The sequence below is a fragment of the Passer montanus genome, unplaced genomic scaffold (assembly GCF_014805655.1).
Source record: "Passer montanus isolate IOZ18808 unplaced genomic scaffold, ASM1480565v1 scaffold35, whole genome shotgun sequence".
In the NCBI taxonomy this organism is placed as follows: Eukaryota; Metazoa; Chordata; class Aves; order Passeriformes; family Passeridae; genus Passer; species Passer montanus.
This window is the reverse complement of record NW_024368263.1, coordinates 4,845,166-4,862,810: the sequence shown is the minus strand read 5'-3', so window position 1 is coordinate 4,862,810 and position 17,645 is coordinate 4,845,166. Positions and strand designations below refer to the sequence as shown.

The 17,645-nt window shown below is 42.1% G+C and overlaps 1 protein-coding gene across 1 annotated transcript; it reads right to left on the bottom strand.

Moving 5' to 3' along the window:
* Window positions 1-245: 245 nt before the first annotated feature.
* LOC120505648 (phosphatidylcholine transfer protein) lies at window positions 246-8,321 on the bottom strand. The gene is made up of 5 exons (XM_039716377.1): window positions 6,850-8,321; window positions 3,235-3,314; window positions 2,732-2,903; window positions 1,883-1,950; window positions 246-1,388 (listed from the first exon to the last, which is right to left on the bottom strand). Exons 1-5 carry the CDS (start codon window positions 7,109-7,111, stop codon window positions 1,320-1,322), a joined length of 651 nt encoding a protein of 216 aa, XP_039572311.1. The 5' UTR covers window positions 7,112-8,321; the 3' UTR covers window positions 246-1,319.
* Between the last annotated feature and the right edge of the window lie 9,324 nt (window positions 8,322-17,645).

The window sequence follows — 17,645 nt, the reverse complement described above, 5'->3', positions numbered from 1 at the left end:
TCTCCTTCTAAAACTTTGTTTTATCATGTTGTGTAACACTGTAATATTCAATCCAGTGACAGTCTCAAAGTCAAACATTGAAAAATGCCTGAACTGCTGGCAGAACACAAGAATCCTGCTTGGTTCTAATCCAACTTTTCTTTCAAAATCCTTTAAAAGTAAGGCAGCTCATTATATCAGCCTGTCATTTGTGCCCAGCCTGGGATCTCTTAAACCTAGGAGACAGAAAAACTAGGAGACAGAACTACTTGGACAAAATAATAATTTATTGGGAATATTCACACAAGGTGTAAAGGCATCATTTCAATTGTTTATTTTTTAACAACACAAACCTACTCCATTACCAGACTTATGCAGAAACAGAATTAGATTTAGGAAAAATGTTGAATATTTTAAATCCCTGAGAATGATGTCCTCTCATTCTTTTATGCACTCCCTGTCCCTCCTCCCCACCCCCTCAACCCCCCAGAAAAGGTGCTGGAAATTTAATTTCCTGCTCAGTTAAGCTTTTATATCCAGCCTTTATGTCAGCATGAAATTTAAAAATGCAAGCAAGCCCAAGTTCCACACCAAGCTCATCCACATTCGGTGGCAGGCACAAGGTTTAAAATTACCTCCAGTTTCAAGTGGGTGTCCAAGCTGCTTTATAGGTAAGGTTACTGGCTCTGAAGATAAAACTTGTTCCCCTTAAATCAGACATGCAAGAAGTATTTTGCAGCTCCTTTTTCTTCTAGCTGGACACAGCTAAAGGTTTTTACATTTCGTACAGAAGTACAGAGCTGTGAATACAAGGCTTTAGGCTTGATCTTTTCACATCTGGATTTTTAAGGGACCTTAGCATCACAGACTTCCTACTGCACATTTCTAGTGATTTACCTCATCCCTCAGCATTTTTCAGATTTATATCAGGCAGAGAGTTTAAGAATGACAAACTTGGGTAGCAAAAGCAGATCCAGGCATAACACATGCAGATAATCTGCAGTCTAAGTTCAGATATTTTTCTGGTAAGATTGTTGTCTCTTGTGCAAAGATGTAACATATCCAGCACAGAACTCCTCTAGTTGACACCTGACAACCAGCACAAGCAAAGCATGGGGAACAAGGTTAAACTTGAGTACTTTCAAAAGCTGCAGCTGATATTGGTGCTACTTTGCCAGTGGCCAGCTCTTCAGTAGAAAAAAATTTAATAAAACTCAAGGCATAAATCAACTAAAATAAAATTCTTTCATTCTTTCCAATATTAGAGGTAGATTTTATCCAGTGTGATATATAACATCTGCTCCTGTAAGAGCAGAGAGCTAGGAATTAAATTATTAAGATCAATTTGTGCTCTTAGAATAATTAAGGCAAGCTTTTTTTATATCCTTCAAGAAAGCAGGCACACCACTCTGTAAGGAGAAAGGCAGAAAAGTTATTCTTGCATAATGAAATCAATACAAACCATAAGTAAGATGACAATTCCCATTAAATAGATCAAGGACTTCAAACAAATACAGTTTTAAGATCTAATTTACAATTGTCTAAGATACAAGTCTAAGATCTGGTACATAGCATCAAGCCATTCCTCGAACACTTTGGGAACAAACTGCATTATTGAAATTTGCTTGTCTTGAGGCTACTCATATATGCTCTGAAACACAGATTATTCTGCAGAAATTTACCTGCCTGGTTGACAAACCAAAGGAATTTGACAGGAATTAAAATAAGTCAATTAACTAAGACCATTGTCATGGTTAGACTTTAAACATGGGACTGTGTAAAAGCTAGGATATGTTTCAGAAAAAATTAATTCTGCCCAAAACATAGAAGATGGGTATGACTGCAGTGAATTCCCTGCTTGAAACAGATTAGCCAGAGATCATTATCTGTATCCTTTCCTTACCTTGGCAGCCCAGTTGACCAGCCAGGTTGGAATCATGCCACCAGGATTATCAAAATAGTACATATAGACTAGAGAGGAGAGAGGAGAGAGAGAGAGAGAAGTTACCAGATACCATTACCTGAGACTCAACACGGTGACAGAAGTGACCAGCCAGGTTGGAATCATGCCACCAGGATTATCAAAATAGTACATATAGACTAGAGAGGAGAGAGAGAAGTTACCAGACACCAGTTACCTGAGACTCAGCTCTAACACAGTGACAGAAACTGTCAGTGTGCATCACTGAAGCACCAACTGCAACAATTCTACTCTAAATTCTGCACAAAAAATTCAACTTGTCCTGAAGAGAAATGTGAAGTAAATACATGCATTCCCTGTTAACCCCCGGGAAGCTGACAGAGCCACAACAGGCATTTAGATTACTGTAAACCATTCTGGCACCCTGTCTCATAAAATAAGACTGCCTTTAAAAGACTGACCTCAGACAGAAGTCAAGCTCTAGGCAAACCCTTTAATCTATACATCTGTCAAACACAATACCTGAATCATTGCTGAGCTAAGAAAATTGCAGTAGAGTCTCCCCAGCTGAACTGTCTGGCAGGAAAAGAAGTACAGACTGGGGGTGAGATGGGAGGGCAGAAGGAAGTGGTCAGTAGATTATTCTTCACCACCCAGCCCAACTGCTAAAAAAAAAGATTCTTCTCAGTGGTGCACTGCACTGCACATTTCCAAAGGTTTCATTCATTTTAAAGTAACCCTTGGCTTAAAATTTCCAGCCCCCCTCTTTGTGTGTTTTGCATATGCACTCCCTGGCTACACAACCTGTCACACATTTTCTTGACCTCTTACCTTTACATCCAGCCTTGCCATCGCTTTCAATAACCAGGCTTTGTTTATAGCTCTTAACTCTGATAATACCAGGCTTCTCAGGGCACTGAGGAACAGCCACACTTTTTGCTAACACAACCCAGATCTTCCTCCCATGCACATCCATCTCCCGGCACTCCCGGACATACACATACTGCACTGCAAGTTGAGGAGGCACGTCAAAACAATGTCACTTTGAGGGATGGGGAGCTGACAAGTGAATTCCATCACAAATAGCCCCTCCTTCAAGTTATTTCTTGTGTCCCTACAGGACTGAATCCTGCAGAGCAGTAACTCAGCTATGGGAGCTCTAGCTCTGTGTGGGAAGAGGCACCCACACTCCTCTTCATGCCATATATATTCCTGTAACACAAGTACTGCAAGTTCTTAGATCTGCAGCAGAGTGATGGAATCAGTTCATTGCTGGGATTCCAGGATGACCAAGTGGCAAAAACTGCAAGAGGAACAAAAACTTCAAAGGATACATCTCTGTTTGAGAGAGGAAAAGGGTACTTCACTTCCCAGTAGATTACTTTTTCACCATCATATGTTTTCTCATACAGTTCTACGGTTGAAAGAAGAAGACTGTTAGATATTTTAAATTTCTACTGCAACAGAAATATAGATGGTATCAAGAGCTGCTCAGACTTCAGACACAAACACATTTTACATGCAACCCTGTCAAAATTGGTATGAATGTAGAATTTTAGCAGTAAGAGACACTAAGAAGTTCTGTACCAGGGTTGTTCAGGAATCAAATACAGAAAAATAGGTGGCCTGTTTTTCTGTGGCTATTGGATTAATTGGTGGGAAAAAAAAAAAAAAAGAAAAAAAAATTAAAACCCCAGAACATAAAATCAGAACAATTATGGGGGAAACAGAGTTAAATTCATTTTCCAACTGTTTGCTCATTCAAAGCCTTTCCATCTCAAAGCTTTCTCCTCACCTGGGCATGTTCTGCACAAGTCTTAGTCACAAGTATAATGTGCTTTTTCACAGGCATGTCATTACTCTTGTAAATTATACTGAATTAACATGGAACTAGGATGAGTGCAGCTTTCTAACACCTGAAGACATCTTACATGAGGGATTAATGAATTTTGGAAAAGCTGTCAGGAATTTCACAGCAGTATATACATGCAACAGCTAACTAGAATCTCGAACAGTTTATGAGTCTTCATTACACCACCTTCAGTCTGCCTGGAAACTCAAATCAGAAGGCAGCAGAATATGAAAAAAAAGTAACCTAAGAATAGTGCCTAAAACATGGCAGTGACTCAGTTGGAGAGTAGTCTGGCATGAAGGAGAAAAATTAGTTTTAATCAAACCACATAATCGAGTTTGAAAACTACCTACAGCACAGCTTCCTTCCCTGAGGCAGCAACTGCCACCAAGAGGGTCATGGACCTGACGAGCCATGGGGCTGAGCCAGGGGGAACTCTGCTGGCTCAGGCTCTGGGGTGAAGAAGAGTGTGATCCAGAAAGGTGGTTCACCTTAACAGTCACAGTGCTCTTCTCTTCCTTTACAGCAGACTCGTGCCTGAGGTGCTCTATATCCCCCAGAGCCAGGTTTTTGAAAGTGAGGCCAAAATAAACTGCTAAGCTCATTGACAAGACCAGAACGGTGCCCCAGATGGGAGATTCTTTCCCTATATAATATATTCCAAACCAGGCTTCTGTTGGCATGCCCTGCAGATCAGCTGTCACCCACAAAAACAGCTTCTCTTCTCCAGCTGAAGCAGTACTGGATGCACCTGGTGTTGTAATAACCCACAACATTTATGTTTTCCACCAGAGGTCACTGGAGCATTGGATTATTCACTTAACTTTCACTCCTAACCACAGAGATTTCCTTTTACAAAGGCACCATGACACTGTTTTAAAAACTCCAATACAACTGTTATTAGCTATCTCATTTACCTGTGTATCTTTGCAAACACAGGAAAACACATAACACATAAACCACATCCCACCTGCATTCACTTCAAACTAGAATACAGTGCATTTTAATAATAATCTGATTTCATTTAGCATCACTGCAAGAGATCACAAGTCCATTCTATCCATAATAGGCATAGCAGCACTTACTGCTTCAACAGCCAGTCATTACTGTGAGATTGTTGGGAAGTCTGATCTCAATCAGGAACTGCAATCAGGACTGGCAAGTCTCAGTATTGCTCAGGCCCACAGAAGCACGTGGTACCGCAGTCACCACTCTACAGCTCAGTCACAACTTCTCTGCTGAACTGGCAGTGCAGCACAAAACAGGCGTCAGGATGTCCACATCTTGTGGATATTTGGAAGCATGCAGAAGTAGCTGCTTTTTCAGCTAAAAAGGCAGCTACTTCTTCTCTGGCCAGGTTTTTATTTCCATGCCAGCCCGCAGTTCAGCAAGAATTCTCCTTTGGACTGCCACTTGCATGGCTGTAAGAGCACCAAGGAATAAAAACAGTAACACCAAGAGCAAGAAGCCTCTCAATGGAAGTTTTCTGGGGTTTCTTCCCCAATGTGAAAGAAAAAAACCTAGGCTGAACTGGGGTTACATTTAAAACACTGGCTAGCACTTTCATCGTACATACCATCCTAAAAAACAAGTGGGCTTGCATCATTTTTTAAGTAGGAAGAAAAGCATTACATTATATTTATGCCCTCTAAGAGTTAATTTCTGTGAAATGCTGGACTTAAAGCACCAGCACAAGTATAAATTAACAGATGAACAAACCATGGTCAGTAAGGATATAAATGTCAGCTCTACAACATTATCTAGTTTTTAGTTTAAGGGTGTAGCTTCCCCCAGCAGCTTCCTTTCTTTTCTCTATGAAGGAATTATAAAAAAAAAGTGTTTATTTAAGAAGCATTCATTTCTCCTAAATGCACTTAAAGACTATTGAAGTAACTCAACAGAGTATTTTTACATCCAATACAATAATGCTGAGTCCCCACTCTGACTCTTTGTTTCAGTAATGGCAAAATGGCTTTTGCTACAAGAAAGCTACTGAGCATTTTGACAATTAACACTTCTTAATGAAGACACTACTCCTTAAATTTGACCAAGACTGACATGAGTTAAATTTACGGGTCTCTGTATCAATGCAGCCACTGGCATTATCAGCAATTATTCATGGTGGAGCTGTCCTAAACCTAACAAGAACAACATTTAAGAAGTCTTCGGTTTTTAACACTGCTCTTTGTTCAGCAAAACACTTAGACCACTTTTCAGTTTTACTACCCTGCTTTGACTTCAAGCACAGGCTCAAAAAGAAAAGGTTCCCCATCTTTAAAACAAATGGATTACTAGATATATACATCAGCTGAACCCCTACCTTGTTACTGTTGACTTAAGATGTTTTAACACCATAGGATATCCAGGTTTAACACCCTTTTTCAAAAACAACATTAAATAAACTTATCTAAATTAGTTATTACTTTCTCTGTAAAAGCCTGAAGTTACCACGCATTCTCTCAATGCACCCATTCCTGACTGTAAAAGGTGCCAAGAACAACCCATGCTTTCAGGAAAAGATATTCCATCGTGCATCAAACTGGTGGAAGCCTGGGGAAAAATTTTCACCATGAGATTAGCCTTTGAAATAATCTCCCCAAGGACAAATTTTAAGACTCAGCTGAACAGGGTGCTGGGCCATCTTGTCTTGACTGTGCTCTCACCAAGGAAGGTTGGACCAGATGATCCCAGAAGTCCCTTCCAACCTGCTATTCCATGATGCACTGCTCCACTGCCATGTGCAAAGATGCCCAAAAGGTACCACCCCCATTTCTCCCCAAGACATCTGCTAAAATTTAACCTTAGCATTACAGCTAGAAGTTACAAGGTGCTCCTGCATAACCAGTGATGTCAATCATATGCTTACCCAATATGGAAAGAATTCATTCCAGAGGAAAGATAAATACTGTTGAGACATTAGAAATTCCATATCAGTGTTTATTTGTGTATTTGCACAGTGCAACCTTATTCCAAAAGATATTTAAGTCTGACCCAAAGTCTTTGGAGGCAGTAACTTCAAAATACCTTTGAGGGAAGTTTTAGTGGGAACAATCAATGTGGACTCCAGCTTGCTTTTACACTGCCCAGATGAGCTTACCTTTAACATACTGATCCCACTCTTTTCTGAAATCCAAGTCCATGTAGACATCTACACACAATTTTGGGGGAACGTCAGCAAGACCACCAAAGATTTTATATTCATAAAGTCCTGATTGCTGTGGAAACAGAATGAAGAGAGGAAAAGTCACACAGGAAAGGGAAGCACTCTGCATCAGGGAGAACAGCTGAAGGAAGTTAGGTGGGGCACAAATTACAAATATGCTCAAGAGCTGTGAAAGCAAGTGCTCAGAAAACAACATAAGATTCAGTCTTTAACCTTTCAACGTTTTGATCTATACATGAAAGTGTAAATCCAGCCAGGCTGACCTGCCCTGCACAATGGCTGTTCCTTCCCTTACACCAGTACCCTTCTACTTCATCAGGAGTTCCAGAGGGAGCGTGTTTCTTCACAAACACAGTCCCCTTTTCATCTCCAGCGGTCAGTGTGGACTAAATCCTGCCCACACTGAGGTTTACCAGAAGCATTACATTCCTGTGGCAAGTTAGTTATGCTTACACATCAGGCTGGGATACAAGAATGCTTTACAACATCCACGCTTGCATACAATGCACTCATATCAGCCTTGAATATTTACCAGTTATTTTCTTTCAGAAAGCTGTTTGCACTGAAGGGGTGGGGTACAGGATATCTCCTGCTTTAATGTTACTTTCAACATATGGTCATTCTATCTGTGCCTATAGAGCAATGTTTGTACCATTGTTAGTATCAGTTCAGGACTACATTAAAACAATGACAGTATTTAATATTTACATTGTAGAAATCAAATCAAAGCATTCCCAAGGAAAGGAAAAGAAGGATTATACATTTTGTTAGTGAATAGATGAATTTTCTTTTCCTCACCTTCACAAATCAACGCCAGAAGATGAGGATTTCAAGTACCAGAAAACAGTAATGTGAGCAAGAACCTTAAGCTACTCATCTTCACTTTGGCTTCACTGAAGCACCAACCACTAGCTTCAAACCTGAACTATTCAGCATCTGTGTAACCCCACGCACTCATCATCTTTCTAAGAGGCATCAACATTTTTATTCTCACGAGAAAAACAGCATTTTACAGTAAGAAAGTTAAAAACAAGAGTGACATGTTTCTGTTTTTCTGAGGCGTGTCATCAGGAGAGTCAATCAGCTTGGCTGGAATGCAGCACTGAACAGGAAGGCCCAGATCTATTTCTGCAGCCTGCAGAGGAGGTGGAAAGGCAAGGCAAAAAGAGAAGGCAACAGGAAGAATAATTGCTGCTTTCAGCTTCCTGGACTACTGCTGCTACAGGGGAGCTGCAGTTCAGTAAGTGCCAAAAGCTAATTTTTCCAGTAACAACTTTAAACAAAGACCCTACTTCTAGACTTCATCTTCTCTTGCAGCAATCTGAAGCAACTGAACGACAAAACAGGAGATTTATTTCCCAGAAGAGTCATAAGATTGGACTTGAAAGGGTCCCATGCATTCTATGTGATCTGTTCATCCAGCCCAATCTAGGGGCATTGTACACTACACTTGGAATGCAGCACTGAACAGGAAGGCCCAGATCTATTTCTGCAGCCTGCAGAGGAGGTGGAAAGGCAAGGCAAAAAGAGAAGGCAACAGGAAGAATAATTGCTGCTTTCAGCTTCCTGGACTACTGCTGCTACAGGGGAGCTGCAGTTCAGTAAGTGCCAAAAGCTAATTTTTCCAGTAACAACTTTAAACAAAGACCCTACTTCTAGACTTCATCTTCTCTTGCAGCAATCTGAAGCAACTGAAAGACAAAACAGGGGCATTGTACACTACACCAAAAAATGACAGACACCTGTAAATAGGGGGTTTTTTTTGTTTGTTTCAAATAGTTCTTTTAGCTCTACAATTCTTCTGTATAAAAGCACAAGAGGATGAGAAAGAGAAGCCCGAGATACTTTCCATCTCACCAGCTTAGGTCACACAACAGCAGCACAGCCACTGCAGCAAACCAGGGCTTCCCTGGTCCCATGTGCCTGGCTAAATCCAGCCTCCAGCTTCCCAAAGTTCCTTTGCCTTCATTCACTGCATAATGCATGTACAGGTCTGGGCTGAGCTCTGACCCTAAAGCCTCTACTTCATCCACTCCAGCAGGAACAGCCCCAGCACCCTGAACTCCATCAACTCACTGATTCTTGCCTGGATACCTGGCAGGCACCCCAGCCTCACCGAGGCTGTGTGCACCTACTGATAAGCTCATCTTGTCATTGCCACATTCACACTGGAAACAGGGACTATTTCTCACTAAAGAAAATTCCAAGGTCTGTGAAGTGATGGTTTTTTAAAGAGGCTTTCCCCATCCCATTGTGACTTTAGCACAGCCCTCTATGCTTGCTGGTTTTTGCTAACATCACCATGTCTGAAATGATTTCTCAGAATACAAATACAAAATTGTCATGCAAAGAACAGCATGAAGTCCAGAAGGGGCTGAGAGGAAAGTATGATCACTCAGTTAAAAAAAAAGGATATTTATATATGGATTTAGAAGTCAGTATTGAATAATCAATCTGTGTCAGAATGGAAACACTGTCAATCACACGTCAGTTCCTAAACTACGGAAGTTCTTTAAAGAAGTTAGTCACGCGAAAAGGGAAGAATTTCATTCCAACCCTTTCTGAACTACCTCCTGATTTTAGAGGGCAAAGGGTGGAAAATCAATGAAGGGAGTTCTGGAGACAGGCAGCAAGTGGGGAGGGCACCTGGAGAGAGGATGCTATGGCACGGGCGGGGCTCGGGAGATGTTTGGGGACACGCTCCCCTGACCACAAACCCCCTCCGAGGGGGCTCGGGAGGGTGGCACATGGAACACCCGGCAATTCCCCATCCTGCTGCTCACAAGCTCGCTTCCGCGGGGTCACTGCGGCCCAGCAGCTTTCCCATCAGCACTTAATGGCATTACCCGGAAAGCTGCTTGCTGCGAGCCTGCAGAAACCGAGCCCAGGCCTGTGCGGGGAACGCGCGGCTGCGGGCGGGGCCGTGTGGGCCCCGCATCCCCGGCACCACCGCCCGCGCCGAGCCTGCGGGGCCGGGGCAGCGGGCTGGGGGTCCCGGCGGGTTCAGGGGGAGTCCCTGCCCTGCAGGTGCGCTCCGTGCGCACTCGGGTTCGGCGGGGTCTCGGTGGTCGTGCCTTGGAGCGTGTGTGACATTAGCCTGGTGCCAGAGCGGGGACAGGCTCGTGGGTGTGATGGCCAGGGCCTGCCCTTTGGGGTGCTCCCCAGGGACACAGATTGAACACTGTGGGCGCGTGTATTTTTGTATGTCTATGAACATTTTGACGGGCAGTTTTCCTGATGGACTGTACCTATGAGAGTATTCTATAAAGAACCCAGAAGGGCTGTAGAGCTGCTTGGCAGGTGAGTGTGGCCCTGGCACACACTGAGGCCCAGGCAGCCTGGCACAGAGGAGGGGCAGCCTGCCCCGTGGCAGACTGGGCTGCACAAGATGGAAAGGGACAGAAAACTTCTACTGGATGAGCTCCCAGGCAGGAGGAATCCACTGGCAGGGACATTTTGCATCTTGCTTGGCCTCTGCAGTGACACCACCTATCGCACTCAGCCAAGCATTAAAGCCTTCAGAATGTGGCAGTGGCAGGTTTTCTCCCAGGAGTTGTAAATCTGTTTTCATTACAGCTTTATTATTCTAATTCCTGTGAGATTTTCCTGCTGAACACTGTGTCTTTAGAATAAAATAAGCAGCTCTGAGCAGTGGGACGTCATCAAACCTACTGACTGGCAGCACCACCCAGTGTATTTGGTGGTAACCTCTGTACAAGGCTGGAATAATGTAGTGTTTCTAGCTTCCCTGCCGAGTGGCTGAGCTCTTTGACAAAGAGTTCACTTATGTCAGCTGTCCTCTCCAGTTCCAGTCAATTGGTTTGCAAGCAGAGCATGGGGATTTCTGGCTGACTGGTTTGGACATACAGGCTGACCCTCATCCTTGCACAGTCCAGAAAACTTTTGGAGAGAGCATTTTGGCAGAAGGCAAGATTGGCTCTCACAAACTTCCTCCCAGTATGTAAATTTGATACCAGAACTTGACCTGTACCATCTTTATAAAATAATGTCAGTAACGATAATAAATATCTGCTCATATATCACCTGCTCTCACCTTCCCACTGAGACTGTTAGGCAAACATTTCAGTTCTTTTATTTTTTTTGTAGTAATCTTACATGTATTATTATTATTAATATTTATATAATAGATATAAATATTTTGGCTTATTTTTGTTCTTTCTTTAAACATCAATTTAAGTGGCATGGTCTCAGTGAGCCAGTTGGTTCTCCAGATATCAAGGCAATTCATTTCTTGTGGCTGATCCCTTATGAGTAATTTCTTGGCTAAGTTGCCTTGAGTGAAGCTCTGCTGCCCACCCAGCTGAGGAGCTGGTCTTTAAAATGGAATATGAGGCAATGGCCTGGAGGTGAGACCAATTTATTTTTTCTTGCAGAAATATTTCTTTACTTTAGCAAAGCTTTCACCAGATTTCTGTCTCACTTTTAAGTCCCATTCTTTCTCTGAAATAGGGCTCAGTGAAATGGAAAGAGCTTGTGGCTCTTGTTTGCACAGAGGTGACTTTGACCTAGTATGAAAAAGGAGGAGTTGTGAGTCAAGAACTGATGTTTAGCATGCAGCAAGGGCACGTGCCTGTGAGATTACACGATCTCCCTGTTTGTGCAAAAGGACTGAAGTGATCACAGCTCCATATTACCTATTATTTTAGGGTCAATGTTTTGCATTATGTGGTTGTCTACATGGCATCAGTAAGTTGGCTTCAGCTGCCTGACCACTCCCTGTTTCCCCAGCACTTTCATGGAAAAAGAGATTTATCTCACAAGGCTACTCTAGGGACAAAAGCTTTCAAAAAAGGCATTACTATGTGACCTTTTTTTCTTGGTAAATAAGGAGTGGTGATTACTAAGAAAGCACAAGCTGTTCTCAGAGTTTATTTTCTGTTTTCATGTATGTTTACGTAAGTGTTATTATTTATCACTTGTATTTCCATGTATTACCCTAAGCTTAGGGATAAAAGCTGAAGTTTGAACCCAAGTCCTTTAGAATCTTCTCAGCTGGGTAGTGGCTGTAGGCTGGGATGAGTTCAGGACTGATTTTCTACTGCTCTGCCCCAACACTGCTGGGCCAGCTGGGAACATGAACCCAAAGGCAGCCTGGATACAGCAAAATCCAGTCCCACACATGGAACAGGGACCCAAATACCATTCAAGTGAAAATATTCAGGGGCAATCGGGGAGTTTCAAAAGTGCCCATAACTTGATCTACATTCTTGGTGATCTCAGGCTTCAGGTTAGTTACCCTATGGTGTAGTAGTTAGCATACCTGATTTTCAGCCAGACTTTCTGGTATGGGAAGGTTTAGCTTTTATCCCTGGTGGTGTTTAAGGACAGGTTGGACTGGGCTTTTAGCACCGGGTCTAGTAGAAGGTGTCCCTGCCCATGGCAAAGTGTTGGAATGAGATGGGATGATCTTTAAGGATCCTTCCAATCCAAACCGTTCTGTGATTTTATGATTCTATTTAGCTGCTGCTCTGAGTGGGAAATATACCTCAAGGCAACTTGCTGATTTGGGCTATCAGTGGCATTAATGTACCTCAATCTTCCACCTGTTTTTTAGAATGGAAATAAATCTGTATGAGTTCCCCACTAAGACCTAACCTTTCTGTTACTGAATCCAGTGGCGTGCAATCCAGTGAATTCTGTGGCATGGAACAAAACCAGGAAACAGGACAACTCCTACATCAGAAAATCATATGTGGCCAGAAGTGAAACCAGCAATGATGTTTTCAGGCCCCAGTGTTTGTTTTTGATATGGGTGTCCATATGTGGGAGAATGTTCCCAGCTATATTGTGTTTTCCTCTATCTGTCTCTGTGTGGCACTGGTGCACTTCGAACAATTCTTGAAGATGATGATGTGGGATTTTGATGAATTCAACTGCTGTGCAGACATTTATATACTACTGTAATTCCATTTTACTCCGTGCGTTCCAAAAACTTTGCAAAACTGCTGAATAGTCCTGCCCTACCATTTATACAATTTCTATATTTGCATTTCTAGTATACACAGCCAAAGCAATTATAAGCTTCTGCTGCTGTTGCTTTATTGGCTGCATCATGTAAAAGCCTTTCTCACAAATTGTTTCATGACTGTTACAGTTTGCAGAAGATAATTCTTCATCCAAAAAGCTGAGAAGTAACAAAAGCATCTCCCATCACAGCCATGCATGTGTAAGGCAGTCTGTATTCTCCTCTCTTGTATGAGTCAAAGGGAAATCTTGTTTTTTCAACATTTTTAGAGTACACAGAAAATATAGCCTGTCTGCTACATCAAAACCTTTATATATTTTATATATTCTATATATGTTTATATATATTTTGTATGTGTTTTTGTTCCTAAGTATTTAGGCAGGGAGGGTCACCTAGAGTGATTTTTAACAAAGAACTAGCACAAAACATGCACTGCTTGAGCTGTCATATGTCATAAGTGGCTATTAAATACTGGTTTATAATGGCCTTCTTCACAGAGTTGAATTTAACCCCAAACTATGCCTGTTTCTCTATGGAGTATCTAGTTTCAATAGAGTTCCACCCAAATAGAAAAGGATTCAGAGGGTAACTGGAGTTCTGCAGTTTTTCTGCCTTCTGATATGAAGTATTTTTTTACCTTTGGTAGTTAATTTATTGTGCTGGATTCCTGGTGTCAGAACCCATCTCTTTCATTTGGCCATGTTGGCTTTTGGTTTCCATCTTTTAGCCACAGTTTCTCTGGAAAGTAACACACTCCCAGTGCAAATAAACTGGAGATAAAGAGGTGCAACCTATTTACCTGGCCCTGAGGAAAGAGGCGTAATTTTAAACTTCACTGTAGGAAGGAAGGGATTTCACCATTACCTGCATGACCTAAAATCACTCATTCAAAAGATAAGACAGCCTGTTTAGATCTTCACTTGGTTTGGTAAATGGTTATCACTACCACACCCTCTGCTTTCTTAACTTGTTTACATGGATGTAGAAATATCTCTAAACATTTCCTTTAGCAGGTGATGCTAAAGCAGATGATATATATGAAAAGCTCCCTTTTGTGGGAACAGTAAGAACTGGTCTTACTGCAATGATTCTTTTTTTTCCTTTTTTAACTACCCTTTAGGTCAGACACTTGACTTACTGTAGTAAATTTTACAGAAGTCCTCTGTTATGTAGGAGAAAAGCTATGGATTTTAACTTTGTGCAGTATTTTTAGATAGATCTTGTGTATAAATTTAGTCCTAAGGATTGTAGTGAAGCAGGACACAAAGACTCATCAGACAGGAAGTAATTCAGCCAGTGGCTTGTATAGTTTAGTTTAGAACTCATAAGTTTCTTTCTGCTGTTGGCGAGTCAATAACAGCTGGCTGAAATGCTCCATGTTTATTAGACAGACCATTTGCAGAGGGAACAGTGTATGCTCTTTATACCCTATTTACTGAGAAAGGAAGCAAATGTCTCTTGACACTATCCACTAACTTGGACTAGTCACTTTTTCATCTTTTTGTCTGCATTTCCCTTCATGCCTTTGAGCCCTGTATATTCTTTGGGTGACTCAGTGCAAGTGGAAAACCAAGAAAAGAGACCATTCCTATTTTGAACTTAAATCTCAGCTGAATCTGCTGCATGCTACTGCAATAGTCTCTAATAAAAATCCTGGTTATGGTGAAATTACAGTGCCTGGAGTTTGCTCCCACGCTTCCCCCAGCTTGGCCAGAAAGCTGCCACGGTGGCCAAAGATTCAGAGGTTCTGTAACCAACTTATGCAAGGTTGAGGAATTGGCTTCTGGTGGTGTGATGCATCCCTCTGCTAATTAAAAGCACATGTCCACACAAGGAATGCAGCCTTCAAATGGGAACTTCATGTAATTATGAAAGCAGTAGGAGATAAGAATAATTGTTTTCAGTTCCAGATATCCTGTCTTCTTCAGCACTGCAGGAAGATTAAGTGAAAGTCAGGCAAGGCAATAACAAAGTTCACATGCACAGCAGGATAACTGATGTTGACCAAAGCACAAGTAGGACCTAATGGAGTTCAAAGAAAATTCCTTTCCATATTCCCAGCCACCAAAGAGGTTTCTCACAGTCGTTATAAGCACATCCATTTCATGAGCCTGATTACCCACAGAGTGCCTGGTTTGCACAGCTATCAACCAACTGGGCAGTAAACTGTGTTAATGAGAGGGGAGCTATAGCATTTTATGTGACATTATTTGCATCTCTGGCTTAACTGGCTTTGGGCTCCTTTTGGACTCCATTCCTCATCACAAAACACACACACTGCAATGCATGGTAAGGACAATTTATAATATGTGGAACACGTTGAAAGGGCACTTTCTGAAAGTTTCAGAAAATGCAGTAAACTGATGTTGTGTCCGTGTGTGAGATTGGGGATAAAATAAAAGGAAAATTCAGTGGTGGGTTAGGGGAAAGGTAAGAAAAACTAAGTGAATAGGGAGCCTACAATGGTTGTACTTTGCCAGATTAGTGAGTCACTGTTTGCTGTGCTGTTAAGGCCCAGGAGACTGTTAGAAACTCAGAGGAAGCCATGAAGTATTGCAAGTGTGTTTCAGTCAGCAGAGCAACAGCATTGCTCAATTTAGGAGCAAAACTGCTCTCTCAGTGGGCGCCATGAGTTCCAGAATCACACACACTTCTTGCTTATCATCCCAGCTTTGGGGCTGCACTTCCCTCTAAGCAGCTGTGTTTAGGCCCCTGGGAGGAGATTTTGTCATTTAGGGCAGGTCCTAAAGGGGAGCTGTGTATCACTGAAGCCTGGCAGTCCAAAAGTGTGAACCTGTAACCCCTCACTGCAGCTGTTGCTCAGCCCTGAAGTTTCCTCAGCTGTTTGCACTGAATTTCTACAGGTGCCGAACTGCTCCGGGTGTGTCTGGTCCTTCTTTCCTTACATCCTTGGAGAGCCGTGCTCAGAACACAGCAGGACCTTAAAAGGCACAGGTAGTCAGTCATCCCTTTTTCTGAAAGGCCAGAGGGCTGGTGCCTAAGTTGTTTTAAACCCTTCAGTGCTACAAACCCATCCTTCTGGGGAGAGCACACTGATCTCTCAGCGCTAGAGGGGACCTCGTTCCCATCACTTTTTATTGCTTCACAGCAAGAAATAAGAATTGCATGAGGTCTAGCAGAGTGTGTGATTTTTTTGCCTGTTGTTAGGGCATTTATTTGTACAGAAACATGAATTCTAAGCCCAGCTTCAGTGCTTGTTCATGTGTATTAGAATAGCTCCTAAAAAATCAGTTTCATGAGATATCTTATGTAAAACTTTCCGTATTTTATGTAATACTTTCAGTAATGAAGTTGGCATGAAAAAATAAGAATGTACTAGTGGAGCTGTGGATGGTGTAAGCCAGAGAGGGAGGTTCTCTGTCAACATAGGAGGACCAAATACCAAATACTAGACTGGAAGGACTAGAGAGGAACTGATGTAACAGGAATGGGGTGAAATTTAGGTCATGCACACATGTGCAAACAGCAAGAATTTCTGATATAAAGTGAAAAATGAAACTGATACTGGAGAAAAAACCAGACGTCCTGGAAAATCAGAAGAAAATTATGAATTGTTAGTATTTCTAGTAGGCCAGGAAAATACTTGCACTTCCATGGAAGAAGTTGGTAAGACATCTCAAAAAATAATTGAAAAGAAGCCCGAGAGAGTTTAATTTCAGCTTCTTAGGGCATTAGAGAGTTAATTACTCTCTAAAAGAGAGAGTAGCTGCTTCAGCCAAAGGTTTACTTCTCCTTGTATAATTGTCTATTAACCCATTCAGCTGAAAACAAGGTAAGGGTTGTGGTCTCCAACAGGAGGAGTGGGAAACCTGGCTGTTGTTGAGGTGGAACTTTTCAAGTCTAATAAAGATATTACAGACATGGCTGCCTGCATTGGGAAGGACCAGAGAGATCCTGCCTGATGGAGTTCCCCTCAGATCCAGTTTGTTTATCATTTCTGCTCAAATGCTGGTGTATTTGATGGGAGCACCAGCACATAGGGGGAAAAATTGACAGTACTTGCATAAAGCTGTGGAGCTTTTCCAGAACCTGGTTGATTTGTCTGGAGGAGATGAACCCTTGGCAGGGTCTCCATCACTGGGCAGTTCTTAACAATACACAGAATGAAATCCTGGCCACTCTGAAGTTGATGGAAGTTTTACCATTAATTTCTGTGAGGCCAGGATTTCACCCTGGGAGTCAAAAGTACATGCATGCCTTCAGAGACAGAGTGGCTGATTAAATACATCTGGTGCACTGTTCTTTTATCAATCATTGATAAAATAGTGTATTTTAAATATAAACTTTGGTTGAGCTTAACTGCAAAATTCAAGCATGTCCTTTTACAAGACTTAAAAGCATAATTTGTCTGCTTTTTGTCTGAAGTAACAGAAATCATGGTAAAAAATTAACACACACCCACACCCATCCTCTCCAAACCCCTGTAGTATTTGATGTGCTGCAGAAATGAGTAATTAAAGATTAGAAAAGCCGGTTAAAATATTTGTAAATGATATATAAAACTTTATCCTTTAAGAATGCCATCCAAAGCCATATTCCTCCTCCTTTAATTCCTGAGCAGTTGAGCTAGGGGTTCATCTGAATTTCAGCAGTGACTGTGCTTTCAAGTGACCCAGCAGGGCCATCCAGCGAGCTCAGGACAGGGACTGACCCTCAGCCACACTGCTGCAGCCGGGATGTGGCCGAACAGCCGGCACGGGGCTGGGGGCGCAGGAGGGCACAG

Coding starts and splice junctions, on each gene's coding strand:
- LOC120505648 (XM_039716377.1), bottom strand. CDS start 7,111: ATGTTGTTTTCTGAGCACTTGCTTTCACAGCTCTTGAGCATATTTGTA. Junction 2,904..3,234: donor TTCCTCTCTCAAACAGAGAT/GTATCCTTTGAA, acceptor CTTGCAGTGCAG/TATGTGTATGTCCGGGAGTG. Junction 1,389..1,882: donor TGGTCAACTGGGCTGCCAAG/GTAAGGAAAGGA, acceptor TTCTCCTTACAG/AGTGGTGTGCCTGCTTTCTT.